A 23720-nucleotide genomic window follows, 5' to 3' on the forward strand; every position below is an offset into this window, starting at 1 on the left:
TTAATGAGACCAAGTTGTGAACGATTGCCGAGTCAGCGTTGGCGGTGCGATGGTTATTAACTTCTGATTTATATCATCGATCGAGACATTGCCCTCATTAACACAAAGTATTTGTAACTAGATTTCACCCGTGACTCCGTTCTTGTGGAATTAAAAAAAAACAAAAGAGCCTATCCGTACCAAATTTTATCGAAATCCGTTCAGCCGTTTAGGCTATAAACTCTACATCTTCCATTAACAAACATCCATCCATCAATATAAACTTTCGCATTTATAATATTAGTATGAAGTATGATGTAGACCGTAGTATCGTTGAGTTTTAAAATGACAACTAGAGTGGCTTAAAGTTACTATGACTTATACGCTGAATGAAATGCTAAATTAATTTCTTCACCGGAATCTAATCAAAAAGGTGCCACTTCGTCAGTACATTAAATATAAAATAAAACGAATATTCTAAAGCGAGTTCGTTGACCTGAAAATGTCTGCGTACGCCTATCGGTTTTCTCCATTCCTGACTTTCAATCGGCCGTATCCCCGTTTTACTTAAATAAAAGAAAATATATACCGTACGCGCAATGTTTACCGAATCAAACCATCTTTTGTTCCTAAAAAAGTAGGCGAATTTAGGGACAAATATCTTAACACTACAGTGCCAAGACAAGATATCGCAACATGTATGGAGCAAAAAAATGAAGGTAGTCTAAATGTAAAGAAGTATTGGCTTGTTAATATTTTATGTTACCACGTGTAAAAGAAAGAATAAAAGTATGGATGGATTGTGTAAAAAAGGTTATGCTTAAGAAAGAATTGGATTAAGAAATGATGGCTGATAGAGATGTATGGAAGAGCAGCACATACTATGCCGACCCTCCATAAGGGATAAGGGCAAGTTGATGTCGACGTAAAGGCCATGGTAAAAATGGACAACAAAGAATGTCTATGAAAGATTAATTCATTTGTTTTTTAAAAAAAAATACTCATAAAACCATACTGTTAATGTAATGTGAATATGCAGAATATTTTTAATTTAACGTAAAGCTTTGAGATCAAAGCATACCTACGTTGTGTTCAAAAGGAGAAGATCAAATGAATTCGAATTAAAAAATCATATGGCTTATTTATTAAAAGCAGCAACGGTGCCCGCTGTCTGAGCTACTTAATATTTAACTCGACAGCTTTATTCGTTTTTAGAATTACAACTCTTGTATACTAAATGTCGACATATTTATAGTACCCTTTTATTAAAGAATTACGAGTACAAAGGATGCTACTTTATGTATGTTTTTTAATTTGCTTATGTTTACTTAGATATCAGTCTCTGTTGAAACATGCTGTATATGACAGGTGCTGTATTGGTATTGCTAGATTTAGTTCGTGTGTCGATGTGCCTGTAAGGTAGAGTAAAATACATGTAGACATGCTCTCTATGTGCGTGTGTGTTACTGCGGTGTGCGTGACCTACTTTACGCCGCCGCCGCGCTGGCTGGTAACTCCACGTTATAGTAAATGAGACTATGGTTGTATGGGCTTACACGAAGTCTTTTATTTTAAATTACAATTGATCCTTAAAATAGATATATAATATAGACGAAGTAGAGTGTTAAAACTTATGAGTTACTTAAACTCGCATTGTTTAAACTTTTGTGAGACATTATTATAACTAATTACGAACCCCTGGCCCTGAAGATGGACCCTCGATGGGTCAAACACTAGGAAAATAAACGCGAGAGATAGCCGTTAAGTAATTAGTTACATTGACTATGTTAAACAGAAACTGTAACTTAAAATAGGAACAGTCGTCCCTCACCCTGAACGGGCTTGTCTTCCATTTAATGTCAGAGGTCGCGCGATCGATGTAGCAACAGACAGCGGCCGCGGACGTGCGCCCGTGGGTTGCATACCCTGTTGCGAGCCTCTAATGCTGACGTCATAAAATATAATTACTAAGGGATTCGAATAACCTTTTAATCTTACTGTTGTTTACAATAAAGACATGATAATATATTTTTTTAATATTATATTTTAGATAGAAGGAATATTTGAATGTTTTATGTTAAAGGAAGTGTAATGTAAAGACAAATAGTTGTATTTTCACATGATTGATACATTTTGACAAAAAAATAATAAGATACATAAATCAGAAGGCATCCAATCGTATCTAATATTCTTTCCATATTTATGAAATTTATATCACGTAATATTCCTAGATATTCGTTTGTGATGATGACGTGACAAGTTACGACAAACTAAATTAGGTTGTCGTTATTGAAATGTAAATATGTTACTTTTTTTATAACATAAGGTGGCAAACAAGCAAGGGGCCACCTGAATCCACCGAAATGGATAGCGACCGCTGCCTATAAACATCCGCAATTGCAGATGCGTTGCCTACCCTTAATTGACAGGGGAGGAGACGCACATAAAGAGGACATTTCCCCTTCACATACGTCTCCTCCATCGTCAAATCCACTTTTCCTTTCCATCCTCTTCTCTTAAGAAAAGGGTGGAAAGGAAAAGGGACATAAATTAAGTTAGTAACTTAATACTAAAAAATAATATATTAACTATTTGAGTTTGTTGAATTTATCACAATTTTTGACATTTGCTTTGATTGTTTTTCTGTTATAAGTAATTTAAAAACATGCAAAGTCAAGTACCACTGATAATTACTGACGCCACGATTAGCAAAGTTTCAATTGAATCTTGAAAACATTTATTACGAGTACTTAATTCTTTTTAAATATCATCAGTCCTGACATTAACGTATTCGTTTTATCTTAGAAGTACCTGAAAATGTCTTGCATTTTTCTCTTCATTTCAAAGCATCTGTACTAATCTTAATATCAGACATGTAATGCCTACAGATATAGTGTATATATAGGATATTAAATGTAATTTACGTAAGGTATCATCAGATACGACCGCTTTGCCCTACATAACCGCCTTAATTACTCCGCTCGGGATATTATTTAACGCATTTGTGTCTGGAAACTTTAATCGTTTAATGTTAAACCTTTGTCGTATGTAAAACTTAAGTTTGAGTAATCGGTGATAAAATAATTAATCTTAAACCGAGTAACATTAATTCATATTTAACGTTGTTTTAAAATTATAGATTGGCCATTAAAAGTTTTTTTTTCATAATATAAGGTGGCAAACGAGCAAGCGGCCACCTGAATCCACCGAAATGGAAAGCGACCGCTGTCCATAAATATCCGCAATTGCAGATGCGTTGCCTACCCTTAACTGACGGAGGAGGAGACGCACTAAAGAGGACATTTCCCCTTCCTATGCGTTTCCTCTACCGTCAAATCCACTTTTCCTTCCCTCCCTCCCTCTCCTCTTAAGAAAACGGTGGAAAGGGAAAGGGACTAAAATTAGGCCTCCGGCACCACACTCATCAGACGAAATGCGGAATTGCTTCCACTTCACGCCTGTTTTCTGTGTGGTTGTGGTATTCGGCGATCGTGGCACCGGCCCATTCGTGCGAAGATGTTAAAGCGGACTCTACCACTGTAAACTGGCCACTGGCCTCTAAAGGCCTGTCCCACCACTTGCTGATAGAGGCTCAGGTAGCTTAAAAATGACGTCACTGTCAGATAAGAGAACAAAATCCGATATTTCCATAACATATTTTACACGTTGGATTATTACCATACAATTTAAAATTTGATGGGACAGGCAGTAGACACGAAAAAAGTTAAGTCCGAAAGAACCAGATGAAAGTTGTTATTGTGAATAACGGAAAAATATTTAGATAAATTGTTTCTTTTTGAAAAGATATCAAAACATTTATCTTTACGAAAGTAATAATTTAAAGGAGTAAATCTTTTATCTGTATTACAGTTCCTAAAAGCGGGGCGATACAATTTTATGTCGGTCGATCGTTAAGTCTTGCGGAAAGCCGACTCGGATTACGTACAACTCGTTTCAGGACCACTGACAAAGTTTCCTTTCAGCGACAGATGCCATTTATTGCCTTCGGCTCGGATATGAATCGTGTGATGAAACTGTCGTAAAGTTCGACTTTAAAAATTTATCTTTATGTGCGGTTTGTTACGTAACTCAAATGTACATAAACGTCTTACCTAAATATCCTAAAAAATCAGGAAGTGAATTCATTTTGTATCTACGATGTAAATCAATACATTTTGATAATCACATTGTATTTCATCAGTATATTGGAAAAGGAACTTGTTTACTAGAGTTTGTAGCCTAAACTGCTGAACAAATTATAATGAAATTTGATATAGATGTAGAGGATAGTCTGAAAGAAGACAAAAGCTACTCACTCGCATAGGAGTCGCGGGCGAAAGCTAGTTAAAAGTGATTTTCTATATTTAACACTTAACTGTCATTTTTGCTTCATTTTTACGACTTAGCTACAAGTTGTACGCTTGGATCAGAACTTTTCTAATCATCGACTTGGAGTGCTAACTTTTGATAAGCTCGTTGATTTGCTGCCGCTTCGTGTAAGACGAGAGTTATCGTTAATTGAAATGGAAATGAAATATCTTTTACTTTGATAATTAAATTATACTTATATCCAATAATAAGAACATACCTAAAATTTTTCTATTGTTAGTAACCGCTGAATATTCTTATTCAAAGTAGCTAATAGATGCCTCCGCCTATAATTCCTTACTTTCAGTATATTTTCTTTATGAAATTGTATTTTATAAGGCAAAGTCGGCCTAAGGGAATATTCGCAAAACGTCATAGGCCTCCAAAAACCATTTGTCGTCCGCACAAATATTGTTTCAGGACCTTCGACTAAGTAGGCAATTACGTATACCGGTTGGCCAATGCCGGGGATACATAAAAAACCGAGTAAGGGATATTTATGCTCCTTTGTTCTTGTCAAAGCGGTTAAGTTGGAAAAGGCTCCTTAAGGACGTAAATTATGAAGCAAAAATGTTCTGACAAAGAAATGTATTAATGAAGTGTAATTTATAAAAGTTGCGGAACATTGTAATAAAAAAACCTACTCGTAGTCAACTTAAATTTGATATTGAAAGTTTGTCTAAAGCATTTAATACAACATAATTTCCTTAAATCTCAAACACATAGCTCATAATATACACTTGTATTAAATAATTATTGTAAATAACAAAAGATTAAGCTTTAAACAGTCTGCAATGTTATTATTATCACATCAGTATACCTTTGGTAGTTTTAATTAAATATTTCTACCCTAACTCGTATGTCGATAGAAAAGTTTAAGATAACAAAACTTTGAACACGATGAAAATTTCATATGTGCTGTACCGACAAGTTAAAGTTGGAAATATTAAGTTTTACACTCTCAAAATATGTTGCAACTAAACAACGAAATTTCTTTTATAAGTGACTATCTTAGTCATAAAAACTGTTAGAGAAAAAAGTACCTAATTATAGTCGCACTTATGAAAGTAAAATGAAGACTGAAAATTATTTTTATTTAATATCAAAGTTGTAATGAATAAGTCCTACCTTGTTCATCAATTTAGAACTTTAGAAATGTTATATTACAGTATAAAGTTAACACATTTTGCTCTTACATTTTTCACTCGCTCCGAGAAACCTTTGAAACGCTTCGAACTGAAATAAAAAAGAAATTCTATGAAAGCTTAACTAGGAGCTTTCAATAAATTTCGCTCGGTCGCATATGAATATATTCTCATTTGTAAAATGTTCGCGCATAGAAATATCTGGGCCGGATTTTATTTCCGTTCTGTGTAGTAGATTTCTATACAAAATACTGTTTTCTATAATTGCTTTTATGCTATTTCGAAACTCTCAAAAGCTTGACCCTAAATAAATACCTTTTCCTTTCAGAGTAAAATGTATTTCGTATATTATTTTGAATATTACCATCAAATATGAATAGGGAATAAATTGGTGAGGAACTAAGGAGTAATAATGTAATACATTATTTTACAGAATTTACTATAGTTATAATATACGTAATAATCGATTCTGTTTATTCTAATGTATATGAATAGGTAGATAAAATCCATAATATTTACAAAAGCACTTAGATTTTGACTTTTAAATAAATAATAACCTTATTACTTTCTACGTTCATAAGTTTTTATTAATTTTTAAAAACTTTCACGTTATGTGCGCCTCGGCTTTTACACTTTTATAATATTCATAAATTCACTGTAACGTTCTCGAACACATAAAATCTCATCAAAAACATTAATCTCCCAGTAGGCTGTTACATTTTCATCAACTTTTCCCTTTCATTTTCGCTCCGCGAGCTTTCTCTTTGTAAATAATTGATTCATTCATTTAAAATACAACGAATGGGCAGAACACAATTACTATACTCGTTTCGGCACAATACAACAAAGGCAATTCTCACCTAAGCCCTCGACCTTTCGCTAGGGAATAACACTAAGCAAATAGTAGAGTTCGGGTTCTGTTATGACAGTCTATACTTATATTTCAATTCGCTTAGTTTTGTTTAGTTTATACTTAAACCAGAGGGCTAATTATGAATATTAGCGTAGCAGTTCAGTGAACATATTCATATTATTGAAAAAAAAGGACGAAATTCAGAGTTTTTTTGTGACTAAATCGCCACTGTTTGTCTTAAAGAGGCATTTACAAATTCACCGGGCTTGAGGTGGCCTAGCGCAGATGGCGCTTAGTCTAAACCTCATTGGTTCGGCGACGTACCTTATGCTTGGTATGCTAAATAAATCTAATACAAATGTTGTCAAATACAATATATTACAAACCGTTCACACGAATATTCGTACTAAACTTTTAGATTTGTCTTGATATAAATCCGTATGTACGTTATAAATATCGAGTTTACCTTAATAAGATTATCTCATTCCATATTTTGGACTCTAAATTAAAATTATTCTCATAGATATCACTTATTCCTATTACATTCTTGTTACCAGTGACAAACATGCTTGTAAAATCCTTTAGGAAGAAGCAGTTTCGACATTAAAAGTACCTTCAAAGAAAGACCAGTCTCGCATAGGATTAGACCCAAATTTGTAAAACAAATTGGCTCATTCGTTCAGTACGCCGCGGTTGCTTGGAATTACATTAAAAATGGTAATTTATTTTAGCAGCTTCAAGAGGGATTAAGGTCACAATAAAAGTAAAATTCGCTCCTGTAAAATTAGAACTTAGAAGTAATAAATATTGTAATTAGTTAATAGACAATAAATCCTCAAACTAAACGCTTTTACAATCTGAAAATGTTAGTTATAAATGAATCGTTGACCGTCAGATGTAAAGCGAAGTAATTTTACCAAAACTTTACCTTGAACAAGTTTAAAACCATAGAGCGCCTACTTTTCTGTTGACTGATGACCTCGTAAGTGGTGTTTTAAGACGTCAGTTATTCGCTAGTCCTGTAATAGACTGGTTGCGTCTGAAAATGATACCAACATTGAGATCTAAATGTCGATTTTAAAACTAGACAACTACAAAATTATTCCTAGAAATACTTATAAAGTCAAGTCAAATACTTTTTATTAATACGCTTAAAAGCAAATGGGTCTCATAAATAATAAATTATCCGTTTGGCTGAGATAAATTTTCGGAAGGACAGAGAAAATAAATTAGCCTCGTGCTATTAATCAGGTGGGTTTCGCGTCGTAAATTACTTAATAAACGAACTTGTATACTGTCTGACGAGAAACTTTTTCCTTTATTCTTTTCTTATAAATGTAAATAAATTAGAAGTAACATTAAACTGAGAGATTATATTCATACAATTATTATATCACAGAAGAAAATTGTATTGTTATTATGAAACAAAGTTAACATTTTATTTAACCGTGAAAAAGTAAATATTCCTAATTGGGAATAATTAAGGTAGGTTTCTGATCAGATTTTAGTCTAGTTATGTTAAATAACTACTGTAATTTCGTTAATCATCATCATCATCATCATCAACAGCCTTTATCTGCCCACTGTTGGGCATAGGCCTTTCCCAATACCTTTCACAGATTGTGGTCCTCCGCCTTTCGCATCCAACGACTTCCCGCCGTGCGCACTAAGTCGTCGGTCCACCTGGGTGGAGGACACCCTACGCTCTTGGTTCCCTTTCGCGGCCTCCATTCGAGGACTTTCCTCGCCCATCTGGCGTCGCTGGCTAATTTCGTTAATGAAACATAGTAATTAATATAAAAATTGCTTTGTTATTCATGTTTGCGTGTCAGTGTATTTAACCTTTCCATCATCATCATCATTATTAACATTATCATCATCTCCCCTGCCTTATCCTACTCCTGTAGGGTCGGCGCACCGGGTTTTCGTCCTCCAAGGCACTCTATCATCCGTCATCTGTCATCACTCCCTTTCTTGATCATGTCACCTTTCATGCAATCCATACATCTCTTACTAGGCCTCACTCTACCGGTGTTCCCCTCCACATTTATAAGTAACGTAATGTGTGCTTATCCTAATGTGTTATACTAATAGATAAGTAAGCCTGAAAGCTTTTTGCTAAATGTCTCTCTCCCTCGTAGAAAACCTGTAGATTAATGACTCCATTTGTAAGTTATGTGCGTTTTATGTAATTGTACTATTATTTTCATCCAGTGTTTCTTAACTCCTATCTTAAGAATTCATTCCATAATATAACAATCTTGGTACTGTAACCTTAAGATATAAAGTAAAAGAAATAAACACTTTTTTGTGTTTTTTACCTATATACCTTACTAACTGTTGCTCGCGGATGCATCCGCATAAATTTAAAAAATAATAAAAAAAGCTTATGTTACTCACAGGTAAATTACCTTTCTAACAACGATTAAAGAATTTTTTAAATCGGCCCTGTATTTGAGTTATTTCAATACGTACAAAAAATACATATCTTTTCTTTTTATAACATTAGTATAAGTATAAATAATAAGATAAAGAGAATGTACATATATACTATTTCTCAATCAACACAACATACATTAATTCATTAATCAATGCACAAAGCTAAGCCTATATTGCGTCCAATAACTGTTGGCCTCACTCCAACCTAATGTAGTGTATGTATCTACACATGTTATGTAAAAATATATACCACAGCGCTGTATTTTTTTTATATAATATAAGGTGGCAAACGAGCAAGCGGCCACCTGAATCCGTCAAAATGGCGAAGCGACCGCTGCCCATAGACATCCGTAATTGCAGATGCGTTGCCTACCCTCATCCGACGGAGTAGGAGACGCACATAAAGAGGATATTTCTCCTTCCTATGCATCTCCTCTACCGTCAAATACACTTCCCGTTCCCATCCTCTCCTTATAAAAAGGGTGGTAAGGAGTAAGGGACTTAAATTAGGCCCCCGGTACCACACCCATCAGACGAAGCACGGAATTGTTTCCATTTCTCGCCTGTCTTCAGTTTGGTCGTGGTATTACACCGGGTGAGCCGGCCCATTCGTGCCAAGATGTTAAAGCGGGCACTACCACTGTTGATACTTCTAAACTACTGATCAGAATTGTAATTAATTTATCCAGGTTGAAGTAAGGAAACCCGACAGTGTATTGTTTTTTTCTTTTGGACTATACGTTTGCTGTTATTGCAATGCTTACCTAAGCCAGTAATTAAGTAAAAATAATGTTGATCGTACAATTTTAAACTAAAACTGAAATCTAAATTAACTGTTATTTCTCTCGTATTTATTTAATAGATATGCAAAAAGTAACGTAATTAAAATGTGAGATTTTAATTACACGTCGAACGCGAACCTTTGATATGTTAAATGAACAGTAATTAACAAAATGAATACGATATATTTTTATTTCTGAACGTTATTAATAAATTGAATATATAAAGAACCATTTAGAGTCAGACTTTGAAGCACAAGCATCACTAATTGATTTTTCTACATTTATAGGTTAGCCGTAACTTATATAACTTAAATTTTATCTTATCAGACATGATGATTAAAATTACATTTGTTTAATATTACTTTCTTGTAGAAATACTAACATAATCTGTCAATGACGTAGAGGTTTATTTTTATTTTTTATTCATTTATATAAGTATACACAACAGCTAACTTAATCACACAAATCATAGGAAAATAGAACAAGTACACACAAAACCTATAAATTAGCCAATAGGTGCATAACTACTCGTACATTATCAGAAACAATTTATTGAAATTAATTTTTAGTTACTAAAGTTAAGAAAGTACATACATTATGAAGCGCTAAACAAGATCACATAATTATACATATTAATATTTCTTTAAATTATATTAGATTAAGTACATACATAATTTTATTTTTGAAGCTACTTTTTGAACGTTAAATCAGTTATTGATGTTATTTGAAGCATAACTACTATACATTTGAAACAAAGCATTCCAGTAACAACGCTATGTACGTAAGCACTCTCAACCAATGCAAAATGACGCAAATGCAAATGATATTTAAACTATACATGCGAGTGAAACATTTAAATGTAAATTACGTAAACAAGCAATAACATTATCATAGCTAAACTTATGCTTAATGCATTTCATTTCTCTACAATATTATGTCTATACTTATATGTTAATTTACATCGACTTCTGGTTAACTTTATGTATTTTTTCTTTCTTTTTCTTGTTTATGGCTCTTCCCCAGCAGATTGGGCCAGTGTCAAGTGTTTGTGGTTTATTCTAATTTGGGAGAAACTGGCAACAAAACTGCTTATCTTTTTTTCTCTGATGAGAAGAAATTTTCTCCTCTGAACTGAAAATCCTATCGACATTTTTATTTATTATTTTGCGTATTAGTAACATGCGATTATATCATTAAATCTGACCTATTATTCATTTATTCATTTACATAAAATAAATAAAATAAAAGACAGATTAGTGTGATTTTGGCCTAAAAATGTTGAGTAATTTAATGAGAAATACAGTTTCATTATCACACGTGTCCTTTGCACTAGGTCACATTTGCATATATTTCTATGCTCCACGATCTCCGCAAACGTACCAGCGACTAACCAGATTGCATACATTTGAATAATTCCATCGTGAACGTGAACAATCAAGAATGCAGCCCACGATATCCATCTCACTTCAGATTGCTCATTTGCAATATGTTATTCAATAAAAGATCCACTTATCTATACAACTATAAATAATATAAAGAGGAAAGATTTGATAATTTGCTTGCTCGGAAACTACTGAACAGACGTTAAAAAGCTACATAACCAGCAAGTAAAATAGGAATTTACATCTACAGAAAAGGTATAATCTGTTTAAAGTCCTTTATTGAGTAAGATGTTAGCTTATTTGTCATGATTAAATAGTCTAAACGTCTAATTTTAATAAGCTTTACAATAGCGCTTTTGTATGCTGTGCTTTCAATCTTAAAGCCATATTACATTCTTCATCTTCTGATGCTTTACTTGAATTTTATCTTATTTTATTCATATCGAATGTACGACTTTAATATAGATGCAAGTGATAAATATTAACTCAATAGTTTTTATGTATGTTATGTTACTAGTATAACTAATATGCTATCAGAACATGTACGAATCTATAGTGTTATTGGATGCAATAACACTTGGCTTCATACCAAATGTGTCGGATGTGGGCCAAACGATTGGAATTTACCACCTAAGGGCATATTTATTTATTTTTATATACATTATATGTGCAACCCAGTCATGTTTTATTCCGAGATTTTATTGCATTCAGTTTAAGATCGAATGATTAAAGATAAACATTAGAAACTAACATCTTACTAATATTATAAATGCGAATGTTTAGATGGATGGATGGATGGATGTTTGTTAGCGTTTGTAGCCTAAACGGCTGAACGGATCTCTATGAAATTTGGCACAGGGTTAGAGCATAGTCTGGAAGAACAAATAGGCTACTTTTTATCCCGGGAATAGTTACGGTTCCCGTGGGGTTCATTAATTTAGTTTTTTAATGTTTACTTGATTATTCTGCAACGGTTCAACATATCTTATTGAAATTTGGCACAAATATAAAACAAAGTCCGGAGTACACATGGGATACCCTTCATCCCCGAGAAATGTCCGGTTCCCGCGGGATACATAACTTATTGTAATTTATATAGTTTGTATGTTTTCTAATACAATGCGGACGAAGTCGCGGGCAACAGCTCGTATTATATAAACGTAAGGTTAGCTGCTATATTTTGCTGGTTCCTATTTATTTCTTAAAAAGATAGTACACAAAAAAATAGTAAGACATATTTGAGTATTATTCGACTTAAAATTTCCTTGCATTAATTTTTACATCTACTAGCTAAATTACATTGTTATAAAACATAGAGTTGCTATAATTCCAGATTGTTTCGGAATAGTTAACCCAAAATGGCAATAACAATAATTTTGTAGTCACTAAACGACATAAATCATACTAATAGGCAATTTCTAATTTGGTAGTGTCCGAACAATGCGTACAAATAATATTAATTGTTTCATTATATTGTTAGATATTTCCACAAAGACTTCCTTTAAAATGTATACGGACGGCCATATTAACAATACTTGTAAATTACTTTAAAACACAGAAACTGAACTTCAATGCGATAACGCAAATATAACGAACGTTCCGTCGTGACTAGTAAAACACTAAGCTTGTTGGCGACTGAGCGCCGAGACTGCAACTGAGCGCGAGCCACTCCTTGCCATATATTTTATAAAACTACCCCCCACTATTCCTTCCGTTTCCTAATATTTTCCTAACAATACTGTTGTTTTAAGTAAAGATAAATGTATTGATAAATAACACAGATTAACAAATAACTTTTAAGAAAAAACATCATGAACATCAAAAATAGTTAAAAAGCTAACAATATTATGCATTGAAATTTAACTGCCGAATTAAAAAAAAAAAAAGCAGTTTTAAATCAAACCGAAAAAGTACAAAAATATCCAAAGTCTCTACTGGGTCGTGATTAAAACATCCAAACATTTTGAAATACATATGTAAGTAAGAGCAAAATACTTTTGAAGAGCAAATCAACTAACATATCAGACTTCTTCAAGCATAAAGCGAGCTTCCAACTTTAATAGTTAACCACAATAGCTATCGTGAATGTAAATGCACACTTTGTATAACAAATACAACGTGCAACTGTTCTATATAACGGTCATGCGCTATTAAAACCCGTTTTTGCGTCTCCCAGCTACGGAAATGGGACTCATTTCCTCTTTTATATTATTTGTTGGAACATTATTCGCATTAAAATATAACTTTTACGTTTATACCTGCTTATCTCTTGCTCGTAATACGTTAGCTTTTACTTTCATTTTAATAAGTAAATATTTAAAAAAGCTGTTTATATTTTTATTAAAAGTGTTTTATAAAATTGTAAAGTTGAGTTTCTTCACACATCGTATCTAAAAAACGAACGATAAGTCGACGAAGTAAATTTATTTATTTTCTACAAGCAATCTGCATTTAATAAATAATATTAATATACCGTTAAAATCTGAAATGAGATCTATTCTGTCCAGCATATAACAAGTTATTTAAAATTCGCAAAACGACAAAAATCAAGGTGCAATCATGCATTCGACTTTATAAATCAGAACCGAATAAAACGAGGCTAATAAAAGCCTGAAGCCGGGCGAAGCGACAATAGCGCAACTAGGCGAGCGCCAGCACATCCGGGAATGCGGCCGGGTCAAGGTCACGGCCCGTGGATCGATGCAGCTACGCCGGTGCTACGGCGGTGCTACGCCGCCCCGCCCGCACACTGCTACGCTACAGCTCAAACGTTACGCCCGATATATTTAGCTTCTCGTTATATTTCTTTTACGAAACTCGGAATAAATTGGTCTTTCTTCTTTTATATTGTTAATACGTTCTTTAGCACCGATTTCAAATGTTTGCGATTTATATTTTTAACTTTGGTACTTTGTCGTACTTTTGTTAATTTTAAAGTTTAAAATAAAAAATACGTTCATGCGACCATTATCTTTATTGGGTCGACAGTGTTGCTAACCATTTGAGCATTCATGTGGTTGACAATTTCTATTCAGTTATTGAAATGTTCTGCCAGTATGTTCTAACATCGATAAATAAAAAATACGTTAAAAGAGCTTTTTAATTCGTTATTTTAAGCTTTTATATTTTAGAAACAGTAGCTGAAGCCGTAACTTTCGTCGACATTGACATGACATTTTGATATGTAGTACAACAAAGATAAATTACCAAACAAAAACCAAAATCCTATTGCAAAAGCTGATTTTTATTCCCAGATTAAATCAGCTACTCCCAAAAGCCTCAAAACTTTCCCACTTCAGCTTTCGCTGGTTTTATTTTAATGTTAGGAATAAGTGAGATGAATCCGCTCAGAAATTCTTAAATGTGTCTTCGTCAGTCGAAATTGAAAGTTATGGAGCAGTTACACAGAATGTTTTATTTTAGAGCCAAGTCAAATAAAACTCGTAAATTCAACAGATTACTCGACGCTAAGTAAAGCTGAAGCGTTTTGTGAATCTTTTAAGTAAAATGTAAATTTGCGTGCGTTTTAACATTATAGATATAAAGTTAACAGCGTCTGTATGTGATGCTCAAGGCTGGGCTTTAAATTCATGTTTTGTTTTTAATTTATGGACTTTAATAAGTCACAATTGAAATGATAAAATGTGTTTAATACGTAGATTCCTATTTTCTCTGTCTTTGATAATATGCTTTAGGTGCAATTCATTTTTCTTGACAATTCCTGGTAAAAATGATAACAAGGTTTTTATTTTATAATGTTATAAAGTAAGCCGCTTAATAAAATTTATTTCGGTGAAAAAGCTACGCATGTCTAGCCCTTATTTTGATAACAAAACCTGTAATAAACATGTATCGCATGTCTGAAGTAACGTCGTAACCTTGAAAGTCTTTATTGCCGCCGCGAACGTCCACCCCTGAGCTTGGTACGGTCATGGTCGCCGTACGACCTCGCAGCGCATCAAACGGTAACAACGTCTACCCACCTTCGCGGCCTGTGCCGGAATGGCCTTCTGTCGCTCGAGGCAGTAGCGGTAAGAAGTGGGGAGGGAGATGTGTTTACCCACCAATCCCCCTCCCTACTGTGCCAGCTGAGCGGAGGAACGCTATATTTAGGTTGCGCTGTAAATACTCGCTCCAAGTACGGAACACGACTGCCTCCCCTGCTTAGGGAGGGGGCTGGGGGAAGGTAGCTACAGAAGCGGAGAAAAGTTGAAAGTTCACCAACGCCCCGCACACGAGTTCGCGCTGTTAGGAAACGCTTTCTTTATTTAAATTCTATTGCAACTTGTTCGCCATTGTAGTCGCTGTTGAATACGTAATGCAGAGTCCAATTTTTCAATGTAACAAGCAAGATAGTGTCTGCGCTTCTTCGTATTTGCAAATACTGTGGACTGTTACTCGATTTTAATTCAACGGTGGATTATTTATTAAACTCTCGCGTTTTATATGCGCATTTGAAAATGTCTTTTCATTATCTATAGGTTTCTGTTTTATTTTTTCCGTTGACTCAAAGACCACCTAAATTTTAGAGATCCATAAGATTATAGCGATAAGAACATAATTAATGTGCGTAAAAACAAAGTTATAAATGCTCATTATGTTCGTAAGTCAAAGTTTCATACAATTAAATGAATTGCAGTCTTTGATAGTTTGTTTGCGTGTCGACATATATTTTCATACCTTATGTTAAACGTTCACGAACTTTTTATGCGATAAACTTTGATTGGCTTAGTACGATTCCGACTGTCAATTCCTATTTCTTTCTCGGTTCAACTAAACGATTGTGTTATGTGAATGTCCTGATCATAAAACAAAATATAATAATATGGCTATTGTTTAATTACATTATGTTACAAAATCATCACCTTTAATTAGATTAGTAAAAAAGAGCTTTATCTCAACTAGAGCTTTATTCTTCAGAATATAAAACTAGAATTCAAGAGTCGTGTACAGCCTGAGCTTTGGAAATTTCCTTTTCTCTTGTTTTAGAAAAGCTTAGCGGTTACGTTTGCTAAGTAAACCACAAAACGAACCTATTCACTTAACAGAGTAGTTGAAATTAAACAAAAACAACTTTGAAAGCTTAGAAGGTAGTTCAGAACAACTGAGCGGTAGGAACTCTCGAATAACATTACAGTTTATTTTGTGTAATTGTATTTTCAAAGCAAACATAAAACGTAACAATACAGAAATATTATTTTAGGTTTTACAATACCACCATATACTTAAAAAAACAAAAAAGCCTCAGGTCTTATCTATGTTTTACAAAAATAGCAGTAATTTCTTCGATTGGAATTAATTATTTCATTTTGTATTAAAAACATTGAAAAAAAGATTACCAAGTTATTTAAAATAATCACGTAAATATAACAAAAAAAACAATGAATTAAAGCCGGTGTCACTTAATGGAAGAAAATTATTTTAGAATTTGCAATTATATAAATGTGGTGAATATAATAGTTACAAAAGGTATTCCATAAAATTCCGAGCACAAAGAATGGGTACTTCCACTTCATAACAATGCTCAAAAGGAACGCTTAATAAATTATTTGAGCATTTAACCGTCAAGTGAAATATTTTAATCTCGACAATCTCTTTGAGTTGCCGTTTTGTTCTCTTACATATTTTATTCAGTTTGTTTTATAAATTTTTGGGTAACATTTTTGACTTGTACAACATGACAACGAAAATGTCGGATGCTGAAGTATTTACGTTTATTTAATTTTTTCGTGAAACTCCTTTTTTACTGTTATTATCTTAATACGATCCGATAACTTAGCAAACTGATGCAAAATAGACACATTGACAAAATAGGGTTCTAATATAACGAATCTAAACAATCAAAAATAATTACAAGTCACAACGAAAGTATACCTTCAGTTCTTTTATTCAGGAGATTAATTAATTAAAAGCTCATTTTCATTACAGCGTTAAGCCGTGTTCCATTAGGCATGGCCGCTATTAATAATAATAGAATAAGACCCCGGGACGAGCCGCGAGACCCGACCGCAGACATGGAATTAACATCAAAGCCGAATACAAAAAGATGTGTCAAAAAAGATAACGTAGCATATAACATAAAGACAAATTCGGCATAAACCAACATACAATATTTTTATGTGTACTTCGCTCCTGGTAGACCTATCTCGGCGATTTTTTTTATCGAAATTTATTTTGATAAAAACATAATCGAAACACATTTACAATTGACAAGTCGCAATACACCAAGCACTTTTGAATAACACTACTGCCATTAGTATCAATGAAGCCAACATTGATGAGAAAATAATTCTAAGTAACAATACTTTCAAAACTTGATCCATTCTTACATCTTTCTCCCGAAGTGTTTGTGACGTCAGTGAGCGTTTTAGCAAAACTTAATAACTAAATTAACTAGAAAATTGAAGCGGCAAGCAAAATGTAATAATAAATTTATAGAGTCGCATATCGTTTGTCGTCTGTTTAATAAAATGTTTTATTCAGAGCGATTTTGTTACAATAAAAACTTTATCATATTTTACGAAACAGAAGCTAACAAAAAAATACAATCATTCCTTTTATAAAAGTGTGAACACGAACTACAGAAAACGAGAGTACAAAAATAACTCAGTATAAGAAAGCAGTAAAGTTTCGTCGGCGGATAGCGTACGCGATACTGCAGATGAAGACTAGATAAAGTTCAGATATATCTCAACTTTTTTAATTAAGAACATCTATAGTAGTTGTTGACTGAATTAAACGTACTGCAAATTTAATTAAGAACTTTATAAACATAAAGTAACAAATAAAATACGATGACATCATCAGAACTTTACACATTTTATTATTATAACAAAATAAAACTCCCTATTGGACAAGGCTTGATTTTTACAATTGAAAGAATTCATTGGGACTCTGTCTCCTGAACTAATTATAACAACTTTGTTTTAGAAGGCAGGACCTTTTATCTATTATATGTAATTAAGATTAAATTATAATGAAATATTAAATTGTACTAAGTGTGCTTTTGCGTATTGTTATGAATTTGTTTGTGATTACTACATTTACTGGAGTGCGAGAATATTATCAAGTCTCACCCTGCTGTTCTACCGTCGACGAGTAATCCAGTGCGCTCTTCCGCGGTGTCCAGGTGGAGGAGTCAACTTCGGTGTTATCTTTGTACTTCTCGTGCTTGGGGTCGTGGAAGCTGACGATGTAGAGCACGGGCGCGGTGCCGGCGAAGGCGATGCGCTGCTGGTGGCTGGCGGCGGCCAGCACGCTGCCCGCGGCGGGGTACGAGCAGCTGATGTACCGGTTGTGCAAATTGATCACTTCCAAACAGCTCGTCCCACTACCGCCTATTAGAGCGTATTTGCCTTTGCGGTTATACTAAAAAAAAGAAAAAAGTTTTAGATGTACTAATGTACTTCTTGAGAGTGGGCGCACACCTTTGATTAAACTCTTGCACAAAAATGTGTACGGCGAGCGCACGGCATCATACATTGTACCTAGATTAGTTAATGAACTACCCTCAGGTTTAATAAAATGTATAACACAAAAAAACGTTATGCATAAACTGAAACAATATTTATGTACGCAAGCCACTGAAACGCTAGTGAAAAACTATTGAGGTTTGTTTAGCGTTTTTTTACATTAAGCTAGATTTAATTGTTTTTGTATTGTTAAAAGAAAAAAAACTGTTGTGCGATTGTTAATTGTTTCGCAACAAAATCAACTGTTTAATTGCACAAGTAAAATCGAGCAGTGTGTGCACCTCCATCTAAGCATCAAAGCGAGACTAAATAGTTATTCGATAGTAAAGTCAAAGGTGAGCGCGCGCTTTATCTTACTAATATTATTCATGCGAAAGTTTAGACGGATGTATGTTTGTTAGAGTTTGTAGCAAAGAATTTTGGCATAAACATAAATGAGTATAATCTGGAACAACACATAGTTTACCCACTATTTTATATAATGGGGACGGAATAGCGGGCGAAAGCTAATATTCATTACATGTATTTTAAAAGAAATGTCGAAGGGATACTTTATGATAATTATCCGACATCATTGGTTTGGTAAAAGGTAGTACGGGATACACACTTAACTTTTACTTAACACTTTTAAAAACTAGTTGTGAATTATATCTGATCGATTTTACGTCTGTAGATTTCCAGTATCGGCAAGTATAGATATACTCTCCGTCGACATCTGGTCTTCGATTCTGCACACGTATAACGTTAATTTTTTTCTTAGCGGTTATATCCCACACTGTCAAGGCTTCAGTCGGCTGCCAGCTGCCGACTATGCATTGGTTTTTCTAAAAAAGATACAAGTTCCAAAATAAAATAGCAAAAGAATATTGTTATATGCTTCTGAATAAACTTACATTTAAGTCAATACTATCTCCACATATATTAACACCTTCAAATGTAGTTACGCAACCTGTTTGACATCTAACGTCCCAAATCTGTAACAAAATTACTTAATTTTTGTTTGAATTTCCATATTACGTGGTATCTTCACATTGTATTTTACCCGTAAAGTCCTGTCCCAAGCGCCGCTGGCGAACATATTGACGTATTGGTCGTGACAACGCACCGCGCACACTTGATCAGTGTGCATACGCTGCAGTTTCTTTGGTATGAACTGCAAGCGTAACTTTTGCACTTTGTATGTCATGTCCAACTGTAACGAGAGTAATTGCGTTACACAAACACACAAGAACTCATAGGCATCGTTAGAAGATAGGCTAAGTCTAGCGGCACAGTACAATGGTCTCATTCGAAGTATTTTTCGTATTTATTATACATTTATCGATTGCCTGTGAAGAAGCAAGAACCGATTGAAAAAATAGCTTTTTTCTTACATTATTGGTTGCAAAATAAGAATAAAAGGTTTCTTTGTCTTTGACCTTAAAGTAATGGATAATTTCTATAAAGCTAGTTACTAGCTTAAGTTATAAACTACTCACATAACCTTTTACTTATATTGAAACTGTCAATTAGATAAAGACGTGTAATATCTTCTCATCTGATATCATAATCCTTGACCAGCGACCTACTTAATGGAGGTTAAAGGATCTTCAAAGATCTATAAAGCCGATATTATACGGGCTATAAAGTAAGATTAAATCTGTCCTAAGGTATTAAGGTCTTCAATATTTATACCGCCGTTCGTGAGACTGTGTAATAGAAAAAGTATATAATTGACTATCAAAGGCGGATCCAGCTTTGGCGTCACGAAGGGGTCAGATAGTCGTGGTCAAGTCGAGAGCTGGACAAAATATGTAAATATATTTTGTCAAGCTCTTGACCAACCAGCTCAGGAGGAAGGGTCATGACCCCCATGACCTCCCCCTGGTTCCGCCGTTGTTGACTATCTAGATGTTACATAAACTATGATTATAAATTTATTTATTACGTCATCTCATGTGTCAAGCAATATAGCCACCTTTTTTATTGGTCCAGCACAGCCTTATTATGGTATTTCTGTAATCCAAATAAGATAAAAGTAGCAATTGTTAATAACCTCTTGTGTCTCCATGTCGTATACTTTTATGCTGGCGTCCGCGTAACCAACGACCAATTTGGTCTGGTCAGCTGTAATGCCCAGCGAGAGAGCCGGCGTCCTCTCTGTCAAATGATTTATCTCGTTACGAACTGATCATAAAATGAAAGAAAGATATGGACGTTACGTTATAAGTTACATCAGTAACTCGAAGACGAACAGGATCCATGGATAGATAGCATTGATATGAGGTATATCTAAGAACAATTAAAAAAGGTAGACTACAAACCGTATACTTTCCATCCCATACTTTATAAAAACTTTATGCATAACTAGCTTTCGCCCGCGACTACGTCCGCATGGAATTGAAAAAAAAAACAAAAGGTGCATTGTTCTTCTAGACTATCCTCTACATATATACCAAATTTCATCGAAATCCGTTCAGCTGTTTAAGCTAAAAACTAACAAACATACATCCATTTAAACTTTCGCATTTATAATATAAAAAATCACTATGAAGTATGATATTTATATGAGGAAATTATTAAGATAAACAGACGCGAAATTCTTCTGATGACAGCTTTTCTATACAACAAAACATTAGGTAAAAATGTTTATTGGTCCTTTCTTTAAATTAGTAGTAGAATTATAACATACGTGTTACAAACGGAGTGGCGGAGGATGAAATGCCCGGGGCTCCGTAGAACTGTGTGTTCAAACATTCAAGCGCGGGGTCCGCTCTAATGCAGTAATCCGGTGGGTTGTGAGTTGATACTGCAATCTGTGAAAATAACGAGCATTATTTTGGTCCATCTCTTTCATATTTCATAGATTAAATGTCAAATGTCGCATTTACAGTCATTATTATCGACAGAATTGCGGTTGACTAAGTTTTAGCTATAAAATTATATTAAAGCTAGCTACATTGAATTTGATCATGTAATTTGGGTTCCAGGTCAACGTGTAAGCAGTAATTAGAAGGCGCCATTAGAACCGTAAAGTAATATCTTGCGAGCGGCCTTAATTGTGCACAAATTTAATTCGGAGCACAGCACGCATACGGACATCGGGGACATACGTTATTTTAGAAACCACAGGGTTAGTAAATGTTTAAAACATGGCTAGTAATTAATGCTATTTTGTAACTTACATATCTATACAAATATTATAAAGAGAAAAGATTTGTATTTTTGGAATTTTCTATGAATTTAAATAACTCAAAAACTACTGTACCGATTTCAAATCCTTTCACTATTAGAAAGCTACGTTATCGCTGAGCAACATAGGCTATATTTCACGTGGACGAAGTCGCGAGCAACAGCTAGCACTTCATTTTGAGATTTCATTACACATAAAAAATTATATAGCTACCATGACGTGCTAAACTATGTTAATTGCGTAATGGGTAAAAAACTAAAACACGTCGATTTGGAAGACCAAGACCGATTATGCCAATAACAAAAAGGTATAAGGACAAGGAAATGAAAAAAGAATTACTTACATTAGGTATTTCAATACGGTATACCGCACCGTCCATACATGCTGCATAACAAACTCTCTCTTCGTGCAAACTGTACACGAGAGCGTACACCGGCTTCGGCGGATACTGGATGTTTCTTAAAGTACAGAGCACTGTTCCCGTACTGCCGTGACGCATCTAATAAAAGATTACAAAATATTAGCATTAAAACTTTTCATAAGCCTATCCCTTCCTAATTAACTGTAGGTTTACTTAACTACTGTAAAATATATTAAAAAATAAACTAGCCAAAATGTTGTTTGACATGTTTGAAAGATTAAATTACTAGTTAAATATGACTGAAAAAATTAACCTGTATCAAGCCAGAGGAATGTCCAACGATAATGTGACAACCGTTTGGAGAATACACCAATGCTGTTATAGCGCCGTATTCAGAGAGAAACCATCGATTGTATAAAATTTTGTTAGGGGTGCCTTTTAAAAACTTTACATTATTTTGCTTAACCCAACCATGAGGATCTTTATCTTTGGAAACTCCGTGATAGAACATCGGATACCAATTTTGTGGACTTCGTTCATTTTTATAATAAGCCAGAATATTATCGACATATTTTGCAACAATCTCTTGATGGCTAGTCATGATTAAATCGGCCTACTAGATTTTTAGTCATTTATACGAAAAATAAAAGGTAAAATTGATAGTATGATATTTATGTTAATTTTATAAAGATTGAACATATTTTTTTTAAATGCGAAATTTGTATTTGTGAAATTTAAAACAATGCCATCTAGTGGCAAACTTTGGTACTTCTACAACGCAATTGAACGTTAAGTTTTACGAAATAATCTAGTGAAACAGATCTAACTTTTTGTTATTTAGTAATAAATTATTTATTGGCGTATTATATATAACATTAGTTATTTTTGGCTCATATTCTATATAAAAAATACCATAGTTTCGACACCGAATTTGTTATTGTATTATTATGGTAAATTAATAGGTTTTAAAAATACATATCACCTGGATTAATCCACTTGAGTGCCCCACAATGATATTTTCACCATCAGGGGTGTAAATCAAAGAGCAAACAAAACCAATTTGGGTCAAAAAGCTTTGTTCCACTAAATATTCATTTGGTGTATCAGCAATGAACCGGTCGTAGTTTTCTTGAATCCAAAGTTTCTTCGGCGCTGGTGGTCTCTTCATGCCATAAGAAACAGACAGGGTCCTTTTACTTTCCTTCTCTTCGATAACAAATTCTCTCAATACACGATTCCTGTAATTTCCAATAAGTTTACGCATTGTATCTAATTCGCTCAATATTGGCATAGGTATATTAAATTGAGCGGAAACATTGCGCTTATTTTCCATCATTTTAATAACAAAATCCTCGATCTTCGATTAGAAATAAAATATTCTTCCCGAGTATTTGTCATGAATTTTGACAATTTTAATTCGTAAAGTCATGGAAATTCTAAAAAAAGGTAAAAGTATTAATGTCGTTCTTTGCAACACAGAATACTGATCAACTTAAAATATCAGTGCTTCAAGTACATACGTATAACGGAACACAACAATTATTTTTTTAACAATATCATCAAATTCAATCAATAAAACTTAGCACCAAATCATTTTTTTATCATATACTTTTTATTACTATATTTCTATAACTGCTGCGGGCTTATGAGTAGACCCACTACTGTTAAGATCGACATTAAATTTATGCTGTTTATTTCAAACAGGCTGAGAGAAGCTTTAGGGATGTTTTGCCAGTTGATGGTAGCAAAAGTCAAAAGAAACAATTA

General features: G+C 33.8%; 1 protein-coding gene across 3 annotated transcripts; it reads right to left on the reverse strand.

Moving 5' to 3' along the window:
- Positions 1–5470: 5470 nt before the first annotated feature.
- Positions 5471–23355, reverse strand: LOC106109070. 3 transcript variants are annotated; one of them, XM_013290467.1, is made up of 9 exons: positions 22936–23355; positions 21936–22091; positions 21092–21215; positions 20456–20559; positions 19463–19612; positions 19314–19394; positions 19086–19244; positions 18025–18316; positions 5471–5583 (listed from the first exon to the last, which is right to left on the reverse strand). In XM_013290467.1, exons 1-9 carry the CDS (start codon positions 23287–23289, stop codon positions 5549–5551), a joined length of 1455 nt encoding a protein of 484 aa, XP_013145921.1. In that variant the 5' UTR covers positions 23290–23355; the 3' UTR covers positions 5471–5548. The 3 variants fall into 3 exon arrangements, with proteins under 3 accessions (XP_013145921.1, XP_013145923.1, XP_013145922.1); XM_013290469.1 differs by lacking the exon at positions 22936–23355 and adding an exon at positions 22267–22539; XM_013290468.1 differs by lacking the exon at positions 19463–19612.
- Positions 23356–23720: the final 365 nt, after the last annotated feature.

This window comes from Papilio polytes, unplaced genomic scaffold (genome assembly GCF_000836215.1).
Source record: "Papilio polytes unplaced genomic scaffold, Ppol_1.0 DF821289.1, whole genome shotgun sequence".
NCBI lineage: Eukaryota > Metazoa > Arthropoda > Insecta > Lepidoptera > Papilionidae > Papilio > Papilio polytes.

What these genes read in the sequence shown, in the direction of transcription:
- LOC106109070 (XM_013290467.1), bottom strand. Translation starts at nt 23,289, where the DNA reads ATGATGGAAAATAAGCGCAATGTTTCCGCTCAATTTAATATACCTATG. An exon ending in ACCGTATTGAAATACCTAAT is followed by an intron (nt 21,216 to 21,935) that starts GTAAGTAATTCT and finishes TTATTTTCACAG; the next exon opens with ATTGCAGTATCAACTCACAA. An exon ending in CTTGGGACAGGACTTTACGG is followed by an intron (nt 19,395 to 19,462) that starts GTAAAATACAAT and finishes ATTTTGTTACAG; the next exon opens with ATTTGGGACGTTAGATGTCA.